This window comes from Gambusia affinis, linkage group LG08 (assembly GCF_019740435.1).
Source record: "Gambusia affinis linkage group LG08, SWU_Gaff_1.0, whole genome shotgun sequence".
In the NCBI taxonomy this organism is placed as follows: domain Eukaryota; kingdom Metazoa; phylum Chordata; class Actinopteri; order Cyprinodontiformes; family Poeciliidae; genus Gambusia; species Gambusia affinis.
The window spans coordinates 5792978-5813885 of NC_057875.1; the positions used below are offsets into that span (position 1 = coordinate 5792978).

The 20908-nt window shown below is 39.3% G+C and overlaps 1 protein-coding gene across 1 annotated transcript in view; it reads right to left on the reverse strand.

Moving 5' to 3' along the window:
• LOC122836224 (homeobox protein aristaless-like 4) overlaps positions 1–20543 on the reverse strand; it is a 31191-nt gene extending 10648 nt beyond the window's left edge. Inside the window, exons 1-2 of the mRNA XM_044126023.1 lie at positions 19872–20543; positions 3763–4076 (exon numbers count right to left, since the gene is read on the reverse strand). Coding sequence (XP_043981958.1) covers positions 3763–4076; positions 19872–20196 — 639 coding nt within the window. The 5' untranslated portion in view covers positions 20197–20543. The remainder of the gene's footprint in view (positions 1–3762; positions 4077–19871) is intronic.
• Between the last annotated feature and the right edge of the window lie 365 nt (positions 20544–20908).

A 20908-nucleotide genomic window follows, 5' to 3' on the forward strand; every position in this document is an offset into this window, starting at 1 on the left:
CTCCTGGAGGAGTCCTCCTGGTGGTTTACTAGAGTCCCAATGCTTTGAAATGACTTAACCCTTTCTAGGTTGATAGTTGTCAGTGGCTTTGCTTTTAGTTTATTGTTAAATTGTTGATTCTGAGATTTAGCTTCTTACACATTTGGTAGCTCATGCTTAATTAATTTTAAGAAAGGGGGTAAATTACTTTTTCCACAATGATCCAGGTCGGCTTAGAAGGTTTTTTCCCCTTTTAATAATTAAAATCGTAACTTAAAACAGCATTTTGTATTTGTTTAGCTTATTTTTGTCTAACACTAAGATATAATTTGAAACATTTCAGTGTAATAAAAATCTAAATATTTTAAATCTGTTAAGAGACAATTAATCTTTTGCTGTAGCTTGACAACATTTTGAGAGTTTCCAGGCAGAGTAAAAATCTGATTCTATCTGATTAAAATGTTTCACATTGTGATGCTTTCCCCTTCTAAATGAGCAAACCTAACAGCAGCTCCAAGGCCATTGGAATAGCATTTTCCCAAAACTACTGACATTTTTGAGTTCAGTTTTCTACTAAGATATTTGCTGCTTATAACTCAACAGCTCACAAATCCCCGCCCTTTACCTCTTGCAGTTTTTTTAAACGTACAACACCTTTCAGTATCTCTGTCCTAAACAACAGACAACCTACCGACTGCAAACACTTACTACTTTTGTTTATATTATTTAGCAGACATCTGCAAGGAAGGTGGCTTGGTATTCTTGGAGCTCAAACTGCTTGGCGGTGATACAGTAATTGCTAAAGACGCTGACAGCAAAATGCAGCTTACAGAGCCATTATGGAGCTTTATTTATGCTCCAGAGCCAGCAGGCAGAGAACGAGAGCGAGAGAGGAAGACGGAGAAAGGGAGGGCAGAGTCCTGAGCTACAAAAGCAGCTTTGAAGTCCAGCCGTCTCACCTCATCTCTGTCATCCAGGTCCACTAGAATTGATAGAGTGCCTCACTCACTTACTCACTCACACACACACACACACATTCGGCCCCCTGTTCCATTAAAACATGGGCAGCAGGGGTGAAGTCCAAGACCGAGACTCTGAGCCAATTGTACCAAACTGGTGGCAGCAAAAAGTCACATGAGTGATTACAGAGAGCTGCAGCAAGACTTTATGAAGACATTCATCACCAAACTGAGGATGAAACCGAAGGACTCTAATGGTGGCGTTTAGGCTCCGAACATCTGTAGTGTTCGTTTCAATTGCTGTTCTGCTGGAGATGAAACAGATTCTCCGAGTGCCCCACAGTCCTCAACGATTCAACATCCCTGGACTTTGTCTCCATGGACCTTCAGTGAAAATTGTGGCATTTTAGTCTTGATTGCACGCATATCTGGGGCCTGATTTTTATTTTTTTTTTAGAAGTTTGGGTCAAACCTCTCAGCAACTCTGCTGCGTAAGATGAAAAACTTAATCATATTCATCTGGGGAACGGACGGGCCTGTGTGAACGCTACGAAAATGTGCTTATTTTACTGTACCACCGCGAGGACCAGGCCAGGTTCCTCCGTCCCTGACTGTGTCTCAGGCTGTGTGTGGAAATTGAAACTGGCATCTCAGAGTGTCTTTTATATCCGTGCCAAACGGCTTTGATGACTTTCCATGTGTTTTCCTTGCGTGCCTCCAGAGCGGAGCGGTGAAGTGGTTTGAACGTGGTAGTTGCTGCAGAGAAACCCTTGGCCTCTGACCTTCATGTGAAGTCTGCACCGTGTAAGAGCAATGAGCAGAGTCTTCCCCCGGTCCCACCCACCCGATGCTCTGATCTAAAACTGGCAGGGGGAAAGAGAGATTTAAAACAATAGGCCTCGCTGTTCTGCTGATCAAAACAATGTCTGTCAACATGCCAGAGTTACGTCTCTCAGCGCTTTCTATCAGATCAGAAGTGATTATCAGCATTCAAACAACAACTAAGCAGCCAGAGACGCTTCAGCATTCAAGGGACAATTTTCTGTGGACAGGAGCAAAACCGTCAACCAGTTTTAAGACTTGCACTGCAAATACACAAAATTTTACCAAGTATTTTTGGTCTAGATTCTGGTGCAAATGTCTTAGGACAATTGAAATAAGACAAAACTAAGTAATAAGTACATTTTTAGCAAGATATAGGAGCTTAATTAGAGTCAATTATTTCTTAATATTGATAAAAAAACTGTTAGTTTTACTGGCAGATTATTTCGCTTATAACATGAGAAGAATGTCTTGTTATAAATAAAATAATCTACCAGTGGAACTAGAACCTTTTCATCAGTATTAAAAAGTATTGGCTTAAAACAAGCTCTTTCTGAAAAGTTACCTATAAGTTAGTTTTTGCTTTATTTCAATATACTAAGATATTTGCATTAGAAATATAAAATTCTGTGTTTTAACAGTGTGGTCCTCCTTCTATGACCACTTATTATTGTTCCCACTATGACAAACAGTCACATTTAAGCTTGACGTCAAAAAGGATAAAAACTGTTTCATGTAATATAAAATCTACATGCCAAAACCGAGCCGACCTGGTAATACAGCAACCCTTTTGTCCAGATATATATAACCTAAACATAGTGTTTAGTTTGTTCTTTTCTGTTACATGAAACCATCCTAACAGTTTTCTGGTCTGGTGCTTGTTTTGGTCATCTGAGGCTCCAGAGTCCTGTAAGATTTTAGAAAGGTTGCCTTAAGGTGTTTTCTCTCAGCTTAATCTATTTAATCCGGAGGCCCCTAGGGGACATAGGGAAAATTTTCTTTTGTATTTACTCACAATAACTTTCACGTTCCCTCGCAATAAGCAAATACATCCTGGTCTAATTTGTAGACAACCACAAATGTCAATTTAAAATTGCAAATATATACACAATGTGAAAACATGTCTATATATTCTTAACTCTTTGGTGCAAAAACCTGATTGAAAATGGATTTATTCACTGCATGTTTGTGTAAGGTTGAGATGGAACTGCACATAAAAACGGCTCTTTATTAACCATTCAGACAAAAAGACGCAATCAAAACAGAAATAGTCCAAATAGTTTCTGTTTCCATCCCTCCTAAGACATAAAGAGCCCATGTTTGGCCCGGTTTATTTTTGCATTTTGCACATAGGTTTGTGGTGCATTTTAAGTGAAAGGTTTAATACTTAATTTCCATTTTATTTTAAATAAATACACAACATGCTCACAACATTGGTACTGTTAATACCATTAAAAGCTTTTTTTAGAATATTTTTTTCCATCTGAAAACCAATGTCTCCCACAAAAATGTAAAAATCTCATGATTTTGCAAGACTGTAGCACTGCATTAAAAATTTTGGTAACAATAAATAACACAACTCACAGGTGGTACTGGTACTGTTCCAGGAACTTGGAGAATATTTTTTGAAACTTAACGAAACGTACATAATTTCCTGAAAGACTTTCCTGATTACTTTCCTGCTGTCTTAATCACGCTAAACTAAAATACCTGCTTATTTCTGAAAAGCTGCAGAAAAAGAAGCTGCTTCAGGAAAATACCTAATCAGTTTCTGGAAATATCCTTGCAAATATTTGCAAAGTACCTGCCAAATTTCTATGAGGTAGTCATACAAATTTATGGTAAAGCCTGTTATAAGTTCTGCAAGGTGCCAAGTAATCTCCAAGTTCTGGGAAAATATGGTCTGTACCGAGTGTTACCAAGGCTTTTTGGAAACACAAAATGGTGACTTCAGTCCATGGAGGCTGAAATTACTTGGGGAATATTTCTTTTTTACTCTCACCTGAACCCGAGCCTCTGTCAGGTCCGTCCTCAGCGCCAGTTGCTCGCGAGCGTAAACGTCTGGGTAGTGCGTCTTCTGGAAAACTTTCTCCAGCTCTTCCAGCTGGTAGCTGGTGAATGTCGTGCGGTTGCGTCTCTTCTTGCCTTTGTTGCTCTCCGCCTCGCTTTTCTCCAGCGGGCTGGAAAGGTCGGACCCCGAGCGCTCGCTTGGCCCCTTCACAACGGGCTCCTTCAGGTTCAGGTAGCTGCCCTCCATCCCAGGAGGATCAACACTTGGCGGAAGCTCAGACTCTGTCAGGCAGCTGTTGTCTTTTCCTGTATGTGTAGGGACAGGATGGGGAAGAGAAATTTATGAGGCTATTACCAGCACATTTAAAGGGAAGTTGCAAAAATGTAACCTTTAGATATTTGGGAATAAAATCTGGACTGCAAATTGAAGAGTGGCCACTGGAACATTTGAGTTTCCTAAAAACTTCTGCAAAAGGAGGAGAGTCGACACTTGGCAGATGCTAAAGGAATACATCACATGAGTTTGGACTGTTGTGTTTTTTTTTTGGTTCTCCTCCTAGAAATATGAACAAATACAGATTTTAAAAAACATCAGGTTATTGTATAGCAGCTATCGACTTAGCTTGTTAGCTGGAAACATAATCACGTTCTTGCTGTAATGATACTAATTTCACATAATCACGTCGAACAAACATTTGAACGTTATGCCGCCGGAAAGCCTGATGTTTTGATTACTTGTAGGAAGCAGTGTTAGTTTTTGAACTGCATCACATTCATGTCAGAAAGTTTCTCTGCTTGTCATCCTGTGGCAGTTTTAAATAAAGTAAAAGTAATGATTAACTTGCATCAATATTTTTTTTTCTTAAAAGTCTGGAAAACATGAAATTTGATTTGATCATTTTCCAAGTTTGGATATTTTTGGAAAAATGAAAATTTTGTCTGGAAGATAAAAATAAAATAAATGGCTACTTGAAATTATTTGTTCTTAAAAGATTACTTTTATTTTGAGTTTTTGTCGACCTTTTCTGTTATATTCTTATTTTTGACTCACAATTTCAACAGACACGTTTGACAAATGAAGATCTGTCCATTTCTGTGATGTCTGATGCTTTTTTTCCATCTTCTTACAATTACGCTATTATGGACTCTTTAATTTTGGATTTTATCGACCACATTTTTCAATATTATAATGTTTTTAATCATCCAAATGCCCAAAAATCTTTTATAAAACGATGCACTTCCCCTTTAATACAGTTTCAAATCTTGTAGTTTCAGGACTTGTGGGAAAATAATAAAACCTACCTACATAAACATGTTTATCCCTGATTAAATAGTTTAGCCCTAGCAATACAAAAATGAAAACTGACTGGAAAAGCTTAGATATGAACGGAAATCCTGTGGGAACCGCGTGCATCGTCTCACTCATGTTTTATTTAGAGACCTAAAGAAATGTAGCATAAATCTCAATGGCTGAGAAGAAGTGCCTTCTTTTTTTCTTGTTTGAATGGTTTGTCACAACACATCGGTAGTGACCTGTGCCGTGACCTACAAAGTCCCCTCCCTATCATCTCTCCATCATGTTACGTGAAATCCGAGCTACGTGAAATCTGCTCCATCTTGAGATCTGTTTGGTGCAGAGTGCCGATGTGGAGGGGGGAGAATCGCTCTAACTACTACCACAACCAGGGTTACCCTGTCAGATGTAAACAACATTGTGTTTGTCGCCTTCGATTTCTTGAGCGTCCATTTTGGGACAGAACTCGCTCTGTTCCCGTCGGGTCGCGCTGCCTTTTCCCGTGTCTTTCTGAGGAGATGAAGAAAGCTGTGCCTTCTGCTTCAATAAACAAACAGCCATGTGAATAAATAAGCCAAGGGGCTCTGGTTGCAGACCGGCGAGAACACTGAGCTCGGTCAGCCTCTGTTTGCCTTTCCTGCCATGGGGAAGGGGAGCACCTCATCCTAAATGCACTGGGCGTTGAACTTCTCATCATAGAAACACATCTGTGGCTCTTATGCATCCAATTTTATTTGCCCTTGCGCATGTATTTTAGTTTGTAACTTTGTATTTCAGTTTGGAACAACCAAACTACTTCTTATGAGCTGTCGAGGGAAACAAAATTATCATTTCTGGCAGTTGTGAATCTTTTTTTTTTTTTTTTTTTCTTGTTGATGACTAAATATTTTTGGACTGATGAAGCTGGGCGGAGGCTGTCGGCAACATCCATGTTTGTTTTCACAGATTAGCTCTGCTTTGGCGAGAGCCTCCTTCAATGAAATGTCAATATCTATTGGCCGAAAGCTGCAGCAGCCCTCCCCGGACTCTGTCTCCAACCTGTCCCAGCTGAGACGCTAATGGAACAGCACAGCTCTCCCAGCTGGAGTTCATGACCTCAGATCATCACGATCTACCTGTCAGACCTTTTTATGGTCTTCCCGCAAGCAGATGTTCTGACATCACCAACCCCTTGAATTTGGCCTCTTCTCCTCATGCACTGTGCAATATTTTTGTTTCTCCCCCCTCGAGGAGGAAGCATAGCTGCCATGTTTGTGAAGAAAGACAGGTCAAGTCTAAGTTCCTGCCTGGCATTCGTGTCTGTGAGGGAAAATACAGCTATTCCCCCGTGAGCAAAGCCCATATCCTGTCAGGCTGAAGGTGCACATGGGTGCACTGAGCATGAGAGCAGGAAGGTGTCCGGAAATATTTAGGATTCTCATTCCTCCTTATCTCCATTTTGGAATAAATTTATATTTACTGTTCTCATAAAGAAATAGTTCAAAGTTTATGGAGGTGTATAAAAAAAAAAACACAGAAAAAACACAAAAAAAACACTACGAACAGCAGCTTGCTCTCAAGGGGACATATGCAAAATTATACTTCCATTTTGGTTTCTTCTGATTCTAAAAATCAGCCAAAATGCTTTAAAAAGGGGCTGCACTGTGGTGCAGTGGGTAGAGCTGTTGCCTTGCAGCAAGAAGGTCCTGGGTTTGATTCCCGGTCCGGGGTCTTTCTGCATGGAGTTTGCATGTTCTCCCTGTGCATGGTGGGTTCTCTCCGGGTTCTCCGGCTTCCTCCCACAGTCCAAAAACATGACTGTCAGGTTACTTGGTTTCTCTAAATTCTCCTTAGGTGTGAGTGTGTGTGTGAATGGTTGTGTGTCTCTGTGTTGCCCTGCAACAGACTGGCGACCTGTCCAGGGTGAACCCGCCTCTCACCTGGAACGTAGCTGGAGAGGAACCAGCAACCCTCCTGACCCCATTAGGGACAAGGGTGAACAGAAAATGGATGGATGGATGGATGGATGGATGGATGGATGGATGGATGGATGGATGGACGCTTTAAAAAGCATTTTGGATAAAAAAAAAAAAACACAGTTAGTTTTAGGCAATACGTTAATATTTTTTGGTGTCTGGAAAATGACCCGTTTCAAAAACCTCTGGAGTGTAACATACTCCAGAGGTCACACTCCAGAGGCACGGTAGTTACACTCCAGGGGTACTGTAACTACAGGCACTTCCTGTTACCTAGCAACCCCAGCCAAGCCCAGCCGTCGCCTAGCAACCCAAACTGAGCTCCAGGAGTTTGATCAATTGGTTTTACCGCTGTATGCGCTGGGCAAGTATGTTATTTTTGACTAGCTATTCAGAAACCACTTGCTGCATTCTTGTTGGTTGTGCAGTAGGCTCCACTTCTGCTGATCAAAGATGTACGGTTGTATAATTGCGTATCTGCTTGCAGCCATTTTCACGTGCGAGCGTGGACGTTGAGTTGTTGGACGTGACCAGCAGAGGCCATAAAACGGCTAATTCTGAAAAGAGATCAAAATGGGCAGAACTGAGCCGACTGAAATCTTTTTGTGCAAGAAAATGTAATAAATATGTTTTGTGTAGCCCATCCTAATCTGTGCAAGGAACCATAAAAGGTCACCCAATAAACATAATAAATAAGACAATATTTTAACAAACTGTTGCCAAATTGTGTCATATCCTGTTGTTTGCTGAGACACTGTCTCTTTTCTACATCCTCATACTTAAGTTTTACACCCTGTTGCTAATGGTAATCATTAGCAGCAAGCTAATGGTTACTTGCTGCTAACCAGCAAGTAGCCAGCTAATGGTTGTTGCCATTAGCTGGCTGCCAAGCTGCCATTAGCCTGTAACCATTATCAAATTTACTTTAACGGAGTAGAACATGAGATAAAGGTTTTACAGATTGTAGGAATAGTTCATGAAGTCATGTTTTAGCTTGATTATTTAAATAAAAAAGAACAAGACTACATTCCCGTCTCGATTTCATGCTACCAGCTCATTCGCTGTTGCCTTACAGCATTAAGGCCTTAAATTTGGGAGCAGTTCACTTTCAGCTTTCACAGAATAAGAGCCTAGTTTGGTCTGTTTTAGAACCAGTAGACAAATGAAAGTACAAAAACTTGCAAAATGTGAATTTTGTACACTGTGTCCCCTTAAATGAGGTGTTACCATCTCATATCTTCAGAGGACTGCTAATGACCCAATCATTTCCATTAGGTGTATTGTTCCAAAAAAGAAAAACAACAACATGGAAAACAACCAAGAAATTCTCCATTGTTAGATGATTACAGGTGGTGCATCATCATCTACCCTCATTTCCTGTCAATAATCATCAAATTATGTAGACATGATGACCGTATAAAGGATCATAAAGTAGATTTTTAAATAAATCACTATGGTGTTTTTCAAGGCAGCAGAAATCTTTTTTTTTTCTTGACCTCTCTTGGATTATCCGTTAGGTTCATCCTGCAGGACTAGACAAATCTTTTACTTAATGACGATCCCAGGAGGTAGACTGTATGCTTATCAGACACTGCCTGTTTTAACAGAACCGTCCTTTAAAAATCCTGAACCAACCCTTAAATACAACCTTCCAAAGACGAGACGTTTATCGACATCTTTTTTATGGCTTCTTCAAGACTGCCAGTTCTTCTGTTTATATGATCCCTAAAATATGCTAAAAACGTCCCTTTTTCAGCCAGTACATCCTGTTCAGATTTAGTCAGAACAAAGACATCAAACGTCAAGCCTTTTGTACCACTTTGGATCAACGCTGACAACCTCCTTTAAATTTGAATTAGATGGAGAGTGTAAATCTGACCAAACTGAAAAACCCGACATGCGTAATGCATTTAACAAAAAGCTAATTTTCTGTCAGTAAATTTGTGTAAAATGCTGGTCATTAAAAAAAAAAAAAAAAAAAAAAAAAGAAGTTATAATGCCATTATCAGATAAGACATAAACTGTTCGGACTCACCACTGAAATCCCTCCAGCTTATTAGACAATAATGCTACTAAAAATACAACACTAAAGCATTTTAATAGATTCAGGAAGTGTAAAATTGTTCCACTGAGTTAGGAGGTTTGCTCAGAAATAAACAATATCCCAGGGATGAAAATCTGGCATCCAAGCAGGCACCTTTCAAACACGTAAGATGGAGATTATAATGTGTTTCAGACAGTCTATCTGCAGTGGGAAACTCAAGCTGTTAAACTTCAACAGATCTTGAACTTCAACAAAAATTAAATAACACCTTTAGCAAGTTTTGTATGTGTAAAGTCCTCGTCTGTTCTGACATTTATCTCCACAAAACTCTGCACTAAGCAACATATTTTCTCTGTTATCATCTCGCCTCTGTCGCGTTAACCACACAGATGCATTTGCCACAAGCATTTTTTCCCCGCATGCTGAGCTGTCTCTTCTGGAAAACACAGCCATCAGACAGGGCTTTCTTTGGGAAGCCAAAATTCCTCTACATTGGCTTTGAATTTTTTTGGCATTCGAAGGAATGTGTTTTTTTGTTTTTTTGTTTTTGACAGCGGTTCTCGTTTCAGCGCTCATCAACATACCGTTTACACACATACATGTATGCGAACGCGCTGAACTCCGCCAGCTTGTCCCGTAATCTGCCGGCATCCCTGTTCTGTGACAAGCTGCAGACCGCTTCAGTTAGCCGGGGTCAGATGTTTACTAGGGTCAGCAATTTAATCACTGCTGAACACAGAGAGAAAACATCAAAGTGTAATTTAACTGGTTGTAAAGCAACAGGGCACCCTCTTAGTTTTTATGGAATGGGACAGGGAGGGTCAAGTGAAGCCAAATAAAAGAAACACTATAAATTAGTAACCTGGGGAAGGGTTAATGACAAAACACTAAATAGGGGAAGGGAATGCTTTTAAACAAAGTGCTCTAAAAAATGCTCCCTCTGAACACTTAAAGTTGATTGCTGTTTGCTGCAATGGCTCTCCATGTATCACACCTTATACAAAGCAAATATCCCATTAGGTTTGGCTGTCAACAGGTGACAATGAATTTATGTCTGCCGACGTGTTTCATGCTGGATTTTTGTTTTCCACTGCTCAGGGTAAAGCCTGATGCTGAGCGTTGTTTCCTCAGTGGAAGGGAGGCTCCCAGATGTTCCTAAGGAGAGATCTACGCAGCTCAGAGAAGAATGCAGATTCTGCTAAGCCTTGAGAAAAACTGGCCTCCTTACCGTCACAATACTACAAACCACTGCTGGCCCAGTAGAGCACAAAGTTAATTCAGGTTAGGTTATAGTTTTGGAAGAAGGGGGTCTACAAATTTACAGTGCATGATTGACAGCGCTATGACCCTCCTCCTGGCTCTGATTGGTTGTTCCTGACAGATTTGTGTATTTCTGCAGCAACAACTGGGAGAAGGCAGGTAATTTAAAACATTACCTCTCATGTAGCATAAGGTCACAACATGTTGACAGTTTTAACAAACGTATAGAACACATTTTTTAATAAAGTTACATACCCCCGGGTTTAGCTTAAGATGTTAAGCCAACAATTGTTCTCTCTATTCAGTAAAACATAACACTGATATGTTTGGATCTGTTGCTTTATTAATGAATACAGTAAAAGGTAAGAACTGTCATAAGTCTTGTTAGTGGGAAAAGACACATGTTGATGCAACTTTGCTTCCATTTTTAAACAGATCAGCAAAGATGCTAATGCTAACCTTCTGAACTTGAGTTTTAACAAATATGTAAAAAAACCATTTGTAATACGTTACATTTCCCAGGTTTAGCTCAAGATGTTAAGTCAACAATTGTTCTCTATTCAGTAAGACATTACATTTATATGTTAAGATTGCTGGATTTTTATTGTTGGACTTTTGTCAGTGAATATATTCATCTAGTAAAAGGTAAGAACTGTCATAAGTCTCCTTGGTGGGAAAAACTCCTATTGTTGCAAGTTTGCTTCCATTTTTAAACAGATCAGCAAAGATGCTAATGCTAACTTGCTGGTCAGATAACCTACTGAACCTTGTATCTGCAGTGGAGCCATTTGTAACTCAGAGAAGCAGCACAATCCTGTTGATTCAGTTTTTGACACAGATAAACAACCAACAGATTTTCACCACAGTCTCTTACAGGCGATAGAATGTACCCGAGTCTTTTCACAGTGCAGTGTTTGCAGATTAAACTACTTACAGATTCTATGTGAAATATTTAAAGGTACTTGACATGCTATTGACTTGCATATGCAAACCAGCGGCAATCATTTTCCTTGCTACTGATTGGCTCCACCCGTTGCCACTTGGGTAGTAACTAGTTACATTTACTCAATTACATTTACAGTACAGACCAAAAGTACTTGAGTAACTTTTTTTTTTTTATTATTACTTTCAGCTACTTTTTACTTTGATTTCAGTAACAATATGTTGAAGTTCTCTTACTTTAGTGTAATTTTTGGATTCTCTGCTCAGGAGCTGAGATAAATAAGACTGTATATGTTAACTTCTGTGTGGGTGCTAAGATGTTTTCCACTGTTCGTGTTAATGCATATTAAAGTTTATTTGGTGTTTGAACTTTTAAAAAGGGCAATTATAGACGTGTTAAGGAGGGATTTCAGCTATTCGTAGGAGGTTGTGGTCTAACCCCCATAAATACTGGGGAACCCACTGTAATGCGCTGCTTTCTGTAATCTTTCCTTGTTGTATTTCTTGTTTTTCCAGCATGGACAGAAACACAAACACAAACTCCAGAGTGTTTCCCAACCCTGGTTCTCAATTCATGGCTGGTTTACAGGCTTTACCTGAACGTTGGAGAAATTCAGGTGTGTCAGCAGCAAAATGACAGAACACTGAATCATTTAGATTCACACAGAGATAACCTCATTAATTTAGTTGAATAATGTTGAATTTGAGTGAAATGATGGCATACAGAAACCAGGCATTTAGGCATCGGAGATATGAACTTAAAGTTTTATCACGATATTCTCTGATACTATTGCGATGATTATAAAAGTGGCGTTAAAAACTTTTAGTAATTTTTTAGGTAATCGTATGGCTGTGATTACAAGGCACTTCCAAAAACATACACTGTAAAATATTTGAGCCACATTTAGTTGTGGCTACTATCTTACTATCTGCAGTTACACACAGTATCTGCATTTAATCATATTGTCAAATATATTGATACATATTGATCCTCTCATTGAACAAACGGTGGATAAAAATAACAATCACAACAAAACAAAGAATTTTAGAGGTTTTTAAATATCATTAATTGGAATTTGGAAATCAAAATTCTCATCATGATTAGAAATTTATCATGATAAACGATACTAATGAACTAATTTACCCAAAAGTCTTCTAGCTCAGAGAAATATTAATTAAAATGTAATCAAATACAATGTCTGCAAATTGTCTCACCGATGTTATCAGTTAAATTGTTCCAAAGCCGGTCCAGATCGGTTTGAGTCCCTAAGCAGAATTTAACTTTCTGGCCTTCAAACCAACACAACTCGCCTCATAAAAGAAAAGGAAAGAAAAGGAAAGAAAGCAATGATAATTATTCAAACTCATTTAACAAAAGGACTTCAGTTCCAGATTTTAAAAAAAATCTAAACAAGTGGAGAATAAAATCAGCTGTACAACAACAAAGTGCTTTACTCAGATACAAGATCTTAACTGCACAGTGACTCTTGGTTACGTTTGACGTTTAAGCTTTCAAGTATCACAGGTCAGGGTTCACACAATTACCGGTCACATGTGCAAAACTCTTCTGCCTTCAGAAATCTTATAAGTGGTGACCAGATATTTATAACCTCTGGATGAGGCAACGGCACCGAGATCAGAACCAGGAGGTTCATTTAGATGTTCAGATCAAAGTTTGATTTAAAGCAAAAAATATCTTCACCCTTTCATTTTGTTTAAAAAATAGTGTATATGTTCAGGATTTCGATGCAACAAACAAACAAAACAACAAAAAAAACATCTGATTTGATTTATTAGCACATAGTTTTTCATACTTAGGAGGAAGTTTGTTTAATTTAAAAAATACCACAACTCATAATGCAAAAATATTTAAAACCTTAACAGGTAAATGTTATAGTTAATTTATTGTCCTTTGTCCCAAATTTATGCATAAAAAATAATTAACAGGATGTCACATTATGTCTACAAGTTTGGGGGAAAAGATCGATTATTGGTTCCCTGGAGAAAGTTTTATATTTTAAAACTCAATTTGTGTCAATTTCTAAATTTGTATCATCCTCTATATCACATGCTGTCAAACTCAGGGCCCGTGGACCAGACATGGCCCGCCACAGAATTTTATGTGGCCCTTTAGACTGTAGAAATAAAATCTTAACGATAGCAGCTGGGATTTTATCAGTCAAATCAACAGTTTTAGCTGCATTGTGCCAAGTTAGACAAAGGTGAAAATATGTTAAATATTATTAAATAATTTCAAAAAGTTCTCATTGAATCCAGAAACGGATATTTATTAATATTTTAACTGTCTTTTAAGAAGTAGTTTTATCAACACATTCCACCACAAACGGCCCTATAAAGACATTTTTGATCTTGATGTCACCCAAAATAAAAACTAGTTTGACAACTTTGCTCTTTATGCTTCCTAAGATGAATTCAGGCAACTTGTCCATATTCAAAACTTTAACTTTGCAGTTTCAGAAAAAGAGACTTTCTAATCTTGCAGAATTATTTACAGATAAGTAAGACACGTAGAAACTCTGCAGAGCGTTAAGGTTTTACCCCTGTGTAACATAACAACCATATATTAGCTGTCTATAAATAAGATATTTATTTGGACGTGCAGTACTTTTCCATCTAAATGTTGCACTTTCTGGCCTTGTGATTGTACAGTTTAGAAGCTCCTCCATTGCTAAAATGAGCAAATATTTAAGGATGAATTCATATTTGTGCCAAGTGAGTCAGTTTAGTGATTCAAGATTTGATTTTGGAGATAAATTGAAGAGTTATTTCCCAGGTATCTGAATATCTTATCCTCAAAAAGTTAAATACTTTGAGTATAAAATGAATTATTGAAACCTGATATTTCCAAAATCTTTATTTTCTTTCTTGCATCACAAAATGAATCTTCATTTTCCAATATTTTTTTCCCTAAAGTCTGCATTTGATTTACAGAAGCACAAAATCCTTCATAAACCCAACAGATTAAGATTTAGAGAACTGTTAGAATTAGTTTTACCAATTGTTTCTTTTGAATCAAAGTGCTACGAACATCTTAGAGCAGTCCATCCTAAGTTCTTACATGATTGACAGAAAATATGGGAGAGTAAAGATTAGGATGATGGTAAGGAGCCTCTCCACCAAACAATAATGACGATACCAGCAGGAGCAGGAAAAATGTTTTTAAGTCAAAACTAAACTCCAGTTTGTTAGTCTGGTATAAAAGTTGTGTAAATGTCGCCCTGCCTTCTTAATGCTGCATTTAAATTGTTTGGTTTACTTTTTAAAGTTGGCTCTTCAGGTCTTTATTACAGTATTATTACTATTATTATTATTTCTAACACTCCAGACGCCTGTTTTTATTTTATTTGTATCTTTTGTAATGATTTTCCTGCATGATGAGAGTTTTAGTTTTTACTCCTTGATTAAAAGTGTTTTCTTTTACTGTTATTCATAGAAGCTGGTTAGGTTATATAAGAGCAGTATAAACATTTATGGCGTTTTTATTAGAATGTAAATAAAAACTAATAATTTAAACTTTTTCATTGTTTCTTTTGGGAGATGCTTGTGTCCTTTGATCTCAGAGACAAATTTATTAAAACTACTTTTATAGTTTTGAACCCAAATTTCCCAGTTTTGAGTTTGAAACTTTGACCCTGCACTGTAAAACATTTGACCTACATTTAGTTGTGTCTACCATCTTTTACTCTTTAAGTCAAATAAATTTGTCCAGTTTTAGATTTTGAACCTAAATGTGAGTTTGTGAAAGATAAACTTAAAGCATTAAGTTGTGTTAACTTTTTATTAATTTAGTCAAACCTCCAAGAGTTGAATAAACCAGAGTTTTTAGGTTAACACTTAAAAAACTGAAAGAAGAAAAAGACAGGAGTGGGAACTATTTCCCAGAATGCTTAGCGGCATGTTTTTGTCTCCTGAGATGGAAGTGCGTTACATTGATAGAGAAATGTGGCTCGTTAAGTGGGTGAGGGCAGATTTTTTTCTAGCATATTATGAAATAATTATTTGGTTTAAATTGCAGCATTAAGTTCCATCCATTTTCTGAACACCCTTCGTCCCTAATGGGGTCGGGAGGGTTGCTGGTTCCTCTCCAGCTGCGTTCTGGGCGAGAGGCGGGTTCACCCTGGACAGGTCGCCAGTCTGTCGCAGGGCAACACAAAGACACACAAGACAAACAACCATTCACACACACACTCACACCTAGGGAGAATTTAGAGAGACCAATTAACCTGACAGTCATGTTTTGGACTGCGGGAGGAAACCGGAGAACCCGGAGAGAACCCACCATGCACAGGGAGAACATGCAAACTCCATGCAGAAAGACCCCGGGCCGGGAATCGAACCCAGGACCTTCTTGCTGCAAGGCAACAGCTCTACCAACTGCGCCACTGTGCAGCCCCAGCATTAAGTTAAAACTCACAATTCAAGATTAGTGAAGTTAAAAAACAATGTTTAGACAACTTGTTTCTTGTTGTTAAATCAACTTCATGAACTTTAATTTCTGAGTTAAAACCAAAACTATTTTCTTGTTTCACTTAAATTGGATTTTCAAGGCAGCAGGTGGACTTTCATTTTCAAGTTAAGCCACATTTAAATGTTTTACAGTGCATTGGGAAAACATTGTTTTACTTTCTGCAGGCAGAAATTTACCCTCCCAAACGTTCGTTTATTACATATTCAAATTTATTCTGGTGCACAGAACCACATGACCCAGACTCTGGGTGTCACCTCGTTGCTTTTGTTAACCACACAATGTGTTAGCCATCAGTACATGCATATCCTGTGACATCACCTCCACTAGCCTTTTTAAACATGGAGTCTGACTGCTATATTTTGACAAGATTCCTTTCTGAAGCACCGCCAGGGCTTTTCCGAGGTTGTGTTTTGGTTTTCGAATCTTTTACACATCACAGGATGCGCAGTGTCCCACCAAAGTTTGACTCCATGGTTGTGTTTCCTGAATGTAAATTTCAAAAGGACACATTCGAGGATCACGAAGGTGCTAGAATATTCTCCGTAGAGGAAATATTTTTCAAACTGCAGCAATTATTGGCAGCCGGAGCTTAAAAGTAAAACCCAAGATTCAGCAGTGAGTTCACTTGCATGTAAACAGTCTCTGAAGCACAAAGTGAGGCTTTCCCAGAAACAATCTCATTTCTCCAGAGCCTCTCAAATCATTACCCAATCTCCGTGTCCGTTTCTGACTCTCTGCTTATTTGTACAAAGTATTGTTGAGACAAGGTTATGTAAACCAGTCCCACTTTGTCATCTCGGGGACTCTGCAGCTTTGGAGATTTGATGTTTTGGGGGAGTATGAATAATAACCGTAAGGAGTCAGTAATGCACATCTGCCTTACATTAATCCAGACCTCTCCTGCGGAGCTGACCTGCATTCCTGAGCTCTCCATCAGCTCCTGGGGCATTTATTTCATTCAGCCCTCCGCCAGCAGGTAAAGCGGCCCCGTCTCCGTCCACACAAGGTTGGACGGATTAACGGCCTTTTAAAGGAACTTCCCCCACCGACCCGGTCATCCAGAAACGGCTCGCTAAAATATTCATACACCGATATCTTTTTCCTTTCTCCGTCACATTACATCCACAAAAGTGCATTTTATGTGAAAGATTAGAAAAGTTGCACATGAATAGGAAGATTTTTTTTGTAAGATATCAATCTGCATCATGTAGTCAGCACGTCCACAGCATGATGCTGCCACCACCATGTTTCACAGTGGACATAAAGAAGTGGGTAGTAGCAGCCAAACAGGTCAAAATGATCTTATTTAGTGTGTTTACTGAGCTTTCTGCTAGGGATGCACAATATTATCGGCACTGTATCGGTATCAGCCGATATTAGCTGTAAAATTTAATATCAAACATTCCTTCAAAATAACCGTTATAAAAGATGTTTTTATATAACAATGATGCCTGCAGCACAGCTCAACGTCATGACAGCGGGAGAGCAGGACCAAGTGAAAATGTCAATGATGTGGAAGTTTTTTAAAGTGTCAGAAACTGATAGCAGAGCTGCTATTTGCAATGACTGCTCAGCATCTGTGGTGCGAGGAGGAGTGACAACAAAGTCCTCAAACCTAATTAACCATCTCAGGAACCGCCATCACGATGAGTTCATGGTGGCCAAACGGAAAAGAAAGAGAGCAGCTAACCATGGAGAAAACCCCCCACCATCCTACAAGCTTTGGATAAACATCGGTATTTGTATCGGTTATCGGACAATTTTAGTACATCGGCACATCGGATATCAACCAACAATCCAATATTGTGAATCCCGGCTCTCTACGTAACAACAACAAATTAAGCTTTTTGTTTTCCTGACAAGATGATTGACATTTGAGCTGTTAACAGATTGTCCCATCTGAGCTGAGGAACTCTGCAGCTCCTCCAGAGTTACCATGCCCACCTCTTTAAATAACACTCTCCTAGCAAGACGACTCTTAAAGCCAATTCTGTGATGTCTGAATTAAATTTGTTTCAAAGGATTTAATTTTAGGGCATCTGAGTAAAGGGGGTGCTGAATACATTATTGACATTTTGCACTTTCCAGATTTTTGTTTGCAAAAAAAGTTAGAGAAACATGCATCTTTTTCTGTCTACTTCCACAAAACTTTAAGAGTATAAATACTTTAGCATTATCAACAATGCAAATGCTGCAAATATTCACTCACTTTAACTCACATCTTCTTTGGGAAAAAAATCGGATTGTAGCCTACATGCCCAATTAAAATCTTAATAAATTGTTCAGATTTCTCTTATGGAGAGTTTTTTTATGTGCTTAATGTGAAATTGCAAACACAAGCCGTCTGGATCACCAGCACCAGCCGCCACAGTAAACTCCCCTCAGCGCATCATGAGGTAACTTTTGTCACCACGTCGCAGATGAAGCACCAACCAGCGTTGAGTAATATATCTCCCGTGGAGGACCACACATAACAGCACAACCCTGTTGACGCCTGAGGCTTTGGCAAGCGCCCCCGAAGCATCCTCCCCAGAGCCACGACGCCTTCATCTGGCTGCAACATTTTCAATAATAACATTGCACAGCTCGTCCTCGGGGGACGCGTGTTGGGTTTTAATGGCGGCGTTTAAACGAGCCTGTCAATGCACTTGCCAAATCTACTCGCTTTCAGCGCAGGCAGGGGTTCTCAGGCTGGAGAAGTGACAGGTCAGGCCCAAACTGAGACGGGATCCGGTTGTTTCTCATGGGGAAGGAGAGAGGAGTAGATTGGACTTCATTCTGGCAAACGATGTTAAAAAAGAAAGAAAGAAAGAAAGAAAGAAAAGGCACGGCTGGCTGAGAGCGGCTGCAGACTACAGGGAGCCATCAGGAGAAGAAAAGTAGCGACACACAACCAAAAAAATAAATAAATTATAATAATAAAGTGTTATTTATTTCCCATGTTTTTTATTTTTTAAGAAAGCTTTGATAAATGTAATTCAATAATGTCCTGCTGCAGCATCGCCATGAACATCTGGAGTTTAATTAAGATCTAAAGGCGCCAACCAGTCTATGGCTCGATGCTGAATGAATGACGAACTGTAGAGGCTGTAAATATGAGCGGATCTCCTCTCATAATGTGGTTTTTAAAAATGTTTCTGCAAATAACAACACAGATCGATTTAATTTGAAATCACGCACAAATTATTTGTTGTTTTTGCTCGGCTTTTAGAAGGAGAATCAGTAGTTTAAAGATTTGTTTTTAAACGTAACTTTCTTAGAACAAAAAAGAAGTCAGAATATAATATTTTATAGTTTTATAGGAAACCTGTTTAACTGATCAACTGAGACTTTTACGGCCCATAAATCGATCTCTCTTTTGGTTTGCGAAGCTCCTTGTAATAAACCCTCCCGGGCCCCCATATTTTTTTATTTCATCTCATTTTCCAATTATAAAGGCTCTTCCTGTTTAATATTTATATTATCTTACCAAGTTAATTCCATTTGGGGATTTTTATATAATAAAAAAATGCTGGGGTATTGTTTGAATTGGTCCATACGGCTTATTTACCCATTTCTTTATTTGTTAATTTTATTGGTTGATTAACGATAATCCACATAATCTGTCAGCAAAATTTAAAGGCAATAAAACCAACCTTTAGTTCAGTTTCTTTATCTGCTGTGGTGAAGCTGTTATTATAAAAATTATTACTGTTGTTTTATTATAAACTTTTTATTCCATTTCATTCAATGAACTGCTGCTGTTGCAAAAATGCTGCGGCTCCATAAAACAGGAAAAAGAAGCAAAAAAAACTAAAAATAAATCAGTCAGTGAACGCAACACGCATAGAAATAATAGACTTGGCCTGAATAAAAGAATAAAAAAGTCCTTAAATTGTTAAGTTTCACTTGGTATCCTGTATGCGTTTGTGCAAATCTTTTATGTAACAGCGCCATAAAATGAGAGAATGTTTGAAATGTTTGAAACTATTTTCCTCCATAACCTAATTAGGAGTTTCCGACCCAAACAGACCAACTAAAGCCTCCCCTGCAAGAGGCCCCGGTGAGCTTCTCATCATGAATCTGTTCACCTGCCATCAGAGCTGCTGCGTTTTGTGCGAATCTGACGCGAACCCACCGTAGCAGGAGATGAGCGTCCCGTTGTGTCCGCCGTCCGGGTGCAGCTTGCCGCTTTCGGGTGGAGTCTTGCAGGTTGGCCGCTGCATGAAGAGCTGGTATTTGTTAAAGTTGCTCTCCTCGGCTCCGTCCAGTGACTGGCACTCTGTCTGGAACGGGCTCCGGGAGCCTTTACCCGGAATGAACGTGGGGCTGTATTTGGGTTCGGTGGTCTGGAAAGTCCTGAAAGGATTCGCCTGGTGGTCTCTGCTCTGCGCAGGAGACGCGCTGTAATAAGAGTCCATGGATGTCATGTCGCAGTATGAGACGCACGTATCTGCGTTCATACCGAAAAGGTTACAGTCAGGGGGAAGAAACAAGTCCAGGCGCTTCTTCTTCTTCTTCTTCTTTCTCTTCTTCTCTTGCCCTCCCCTGCAGATCTTCTCTCCTAATTCTCATGCGCTGACAAAACTCACACTGACGCGCTCAGACGCGCTCACTCTCACGCTGCATGGCGCATCTGGGACTGGTTAGAAAAAAAGCGAATCAGATGTTTTCCAGAGACCTCAGACCGAACAAATGCTAAAAGCTCCCTGAAGGTTTGTCGGCTGGATGAGAGGGGCGGGGGGTGAGAGAAAGAGAAAACACTGAAGCTGGAGCTGATTCCGCCGCATGCGGTACCGGACGCAGCGCAGCGCTCCAACCTGCAGGCGGGTCTGAATGAGGCCCGAACCGACCCGCAGCCCGCCTGAGGCGTTATTATTCAGCCAGTAGGGATGGAGGTCAGGCTCGGAGGGGGGGAGCAGAGGAGAGGGGGAGCTTTTTTGGTAAACACGCGGGAGACACAACACATGACATTAATGTAATTAGAAAATGAATATAACAGCTTTGATTCCTGTGCCGCGGCGCAGGATCTCCATAAACCCTGAGGGTTTTTTTTTCGTTTTTTTATGTGTGCAGACATTGAAATTCATCACACATTTTGACGTAACTACTTTATTTAAGTCATAATAAATGCGAAAAATTTACCCATAATCATAATTGTTTTCATTTGCAAAA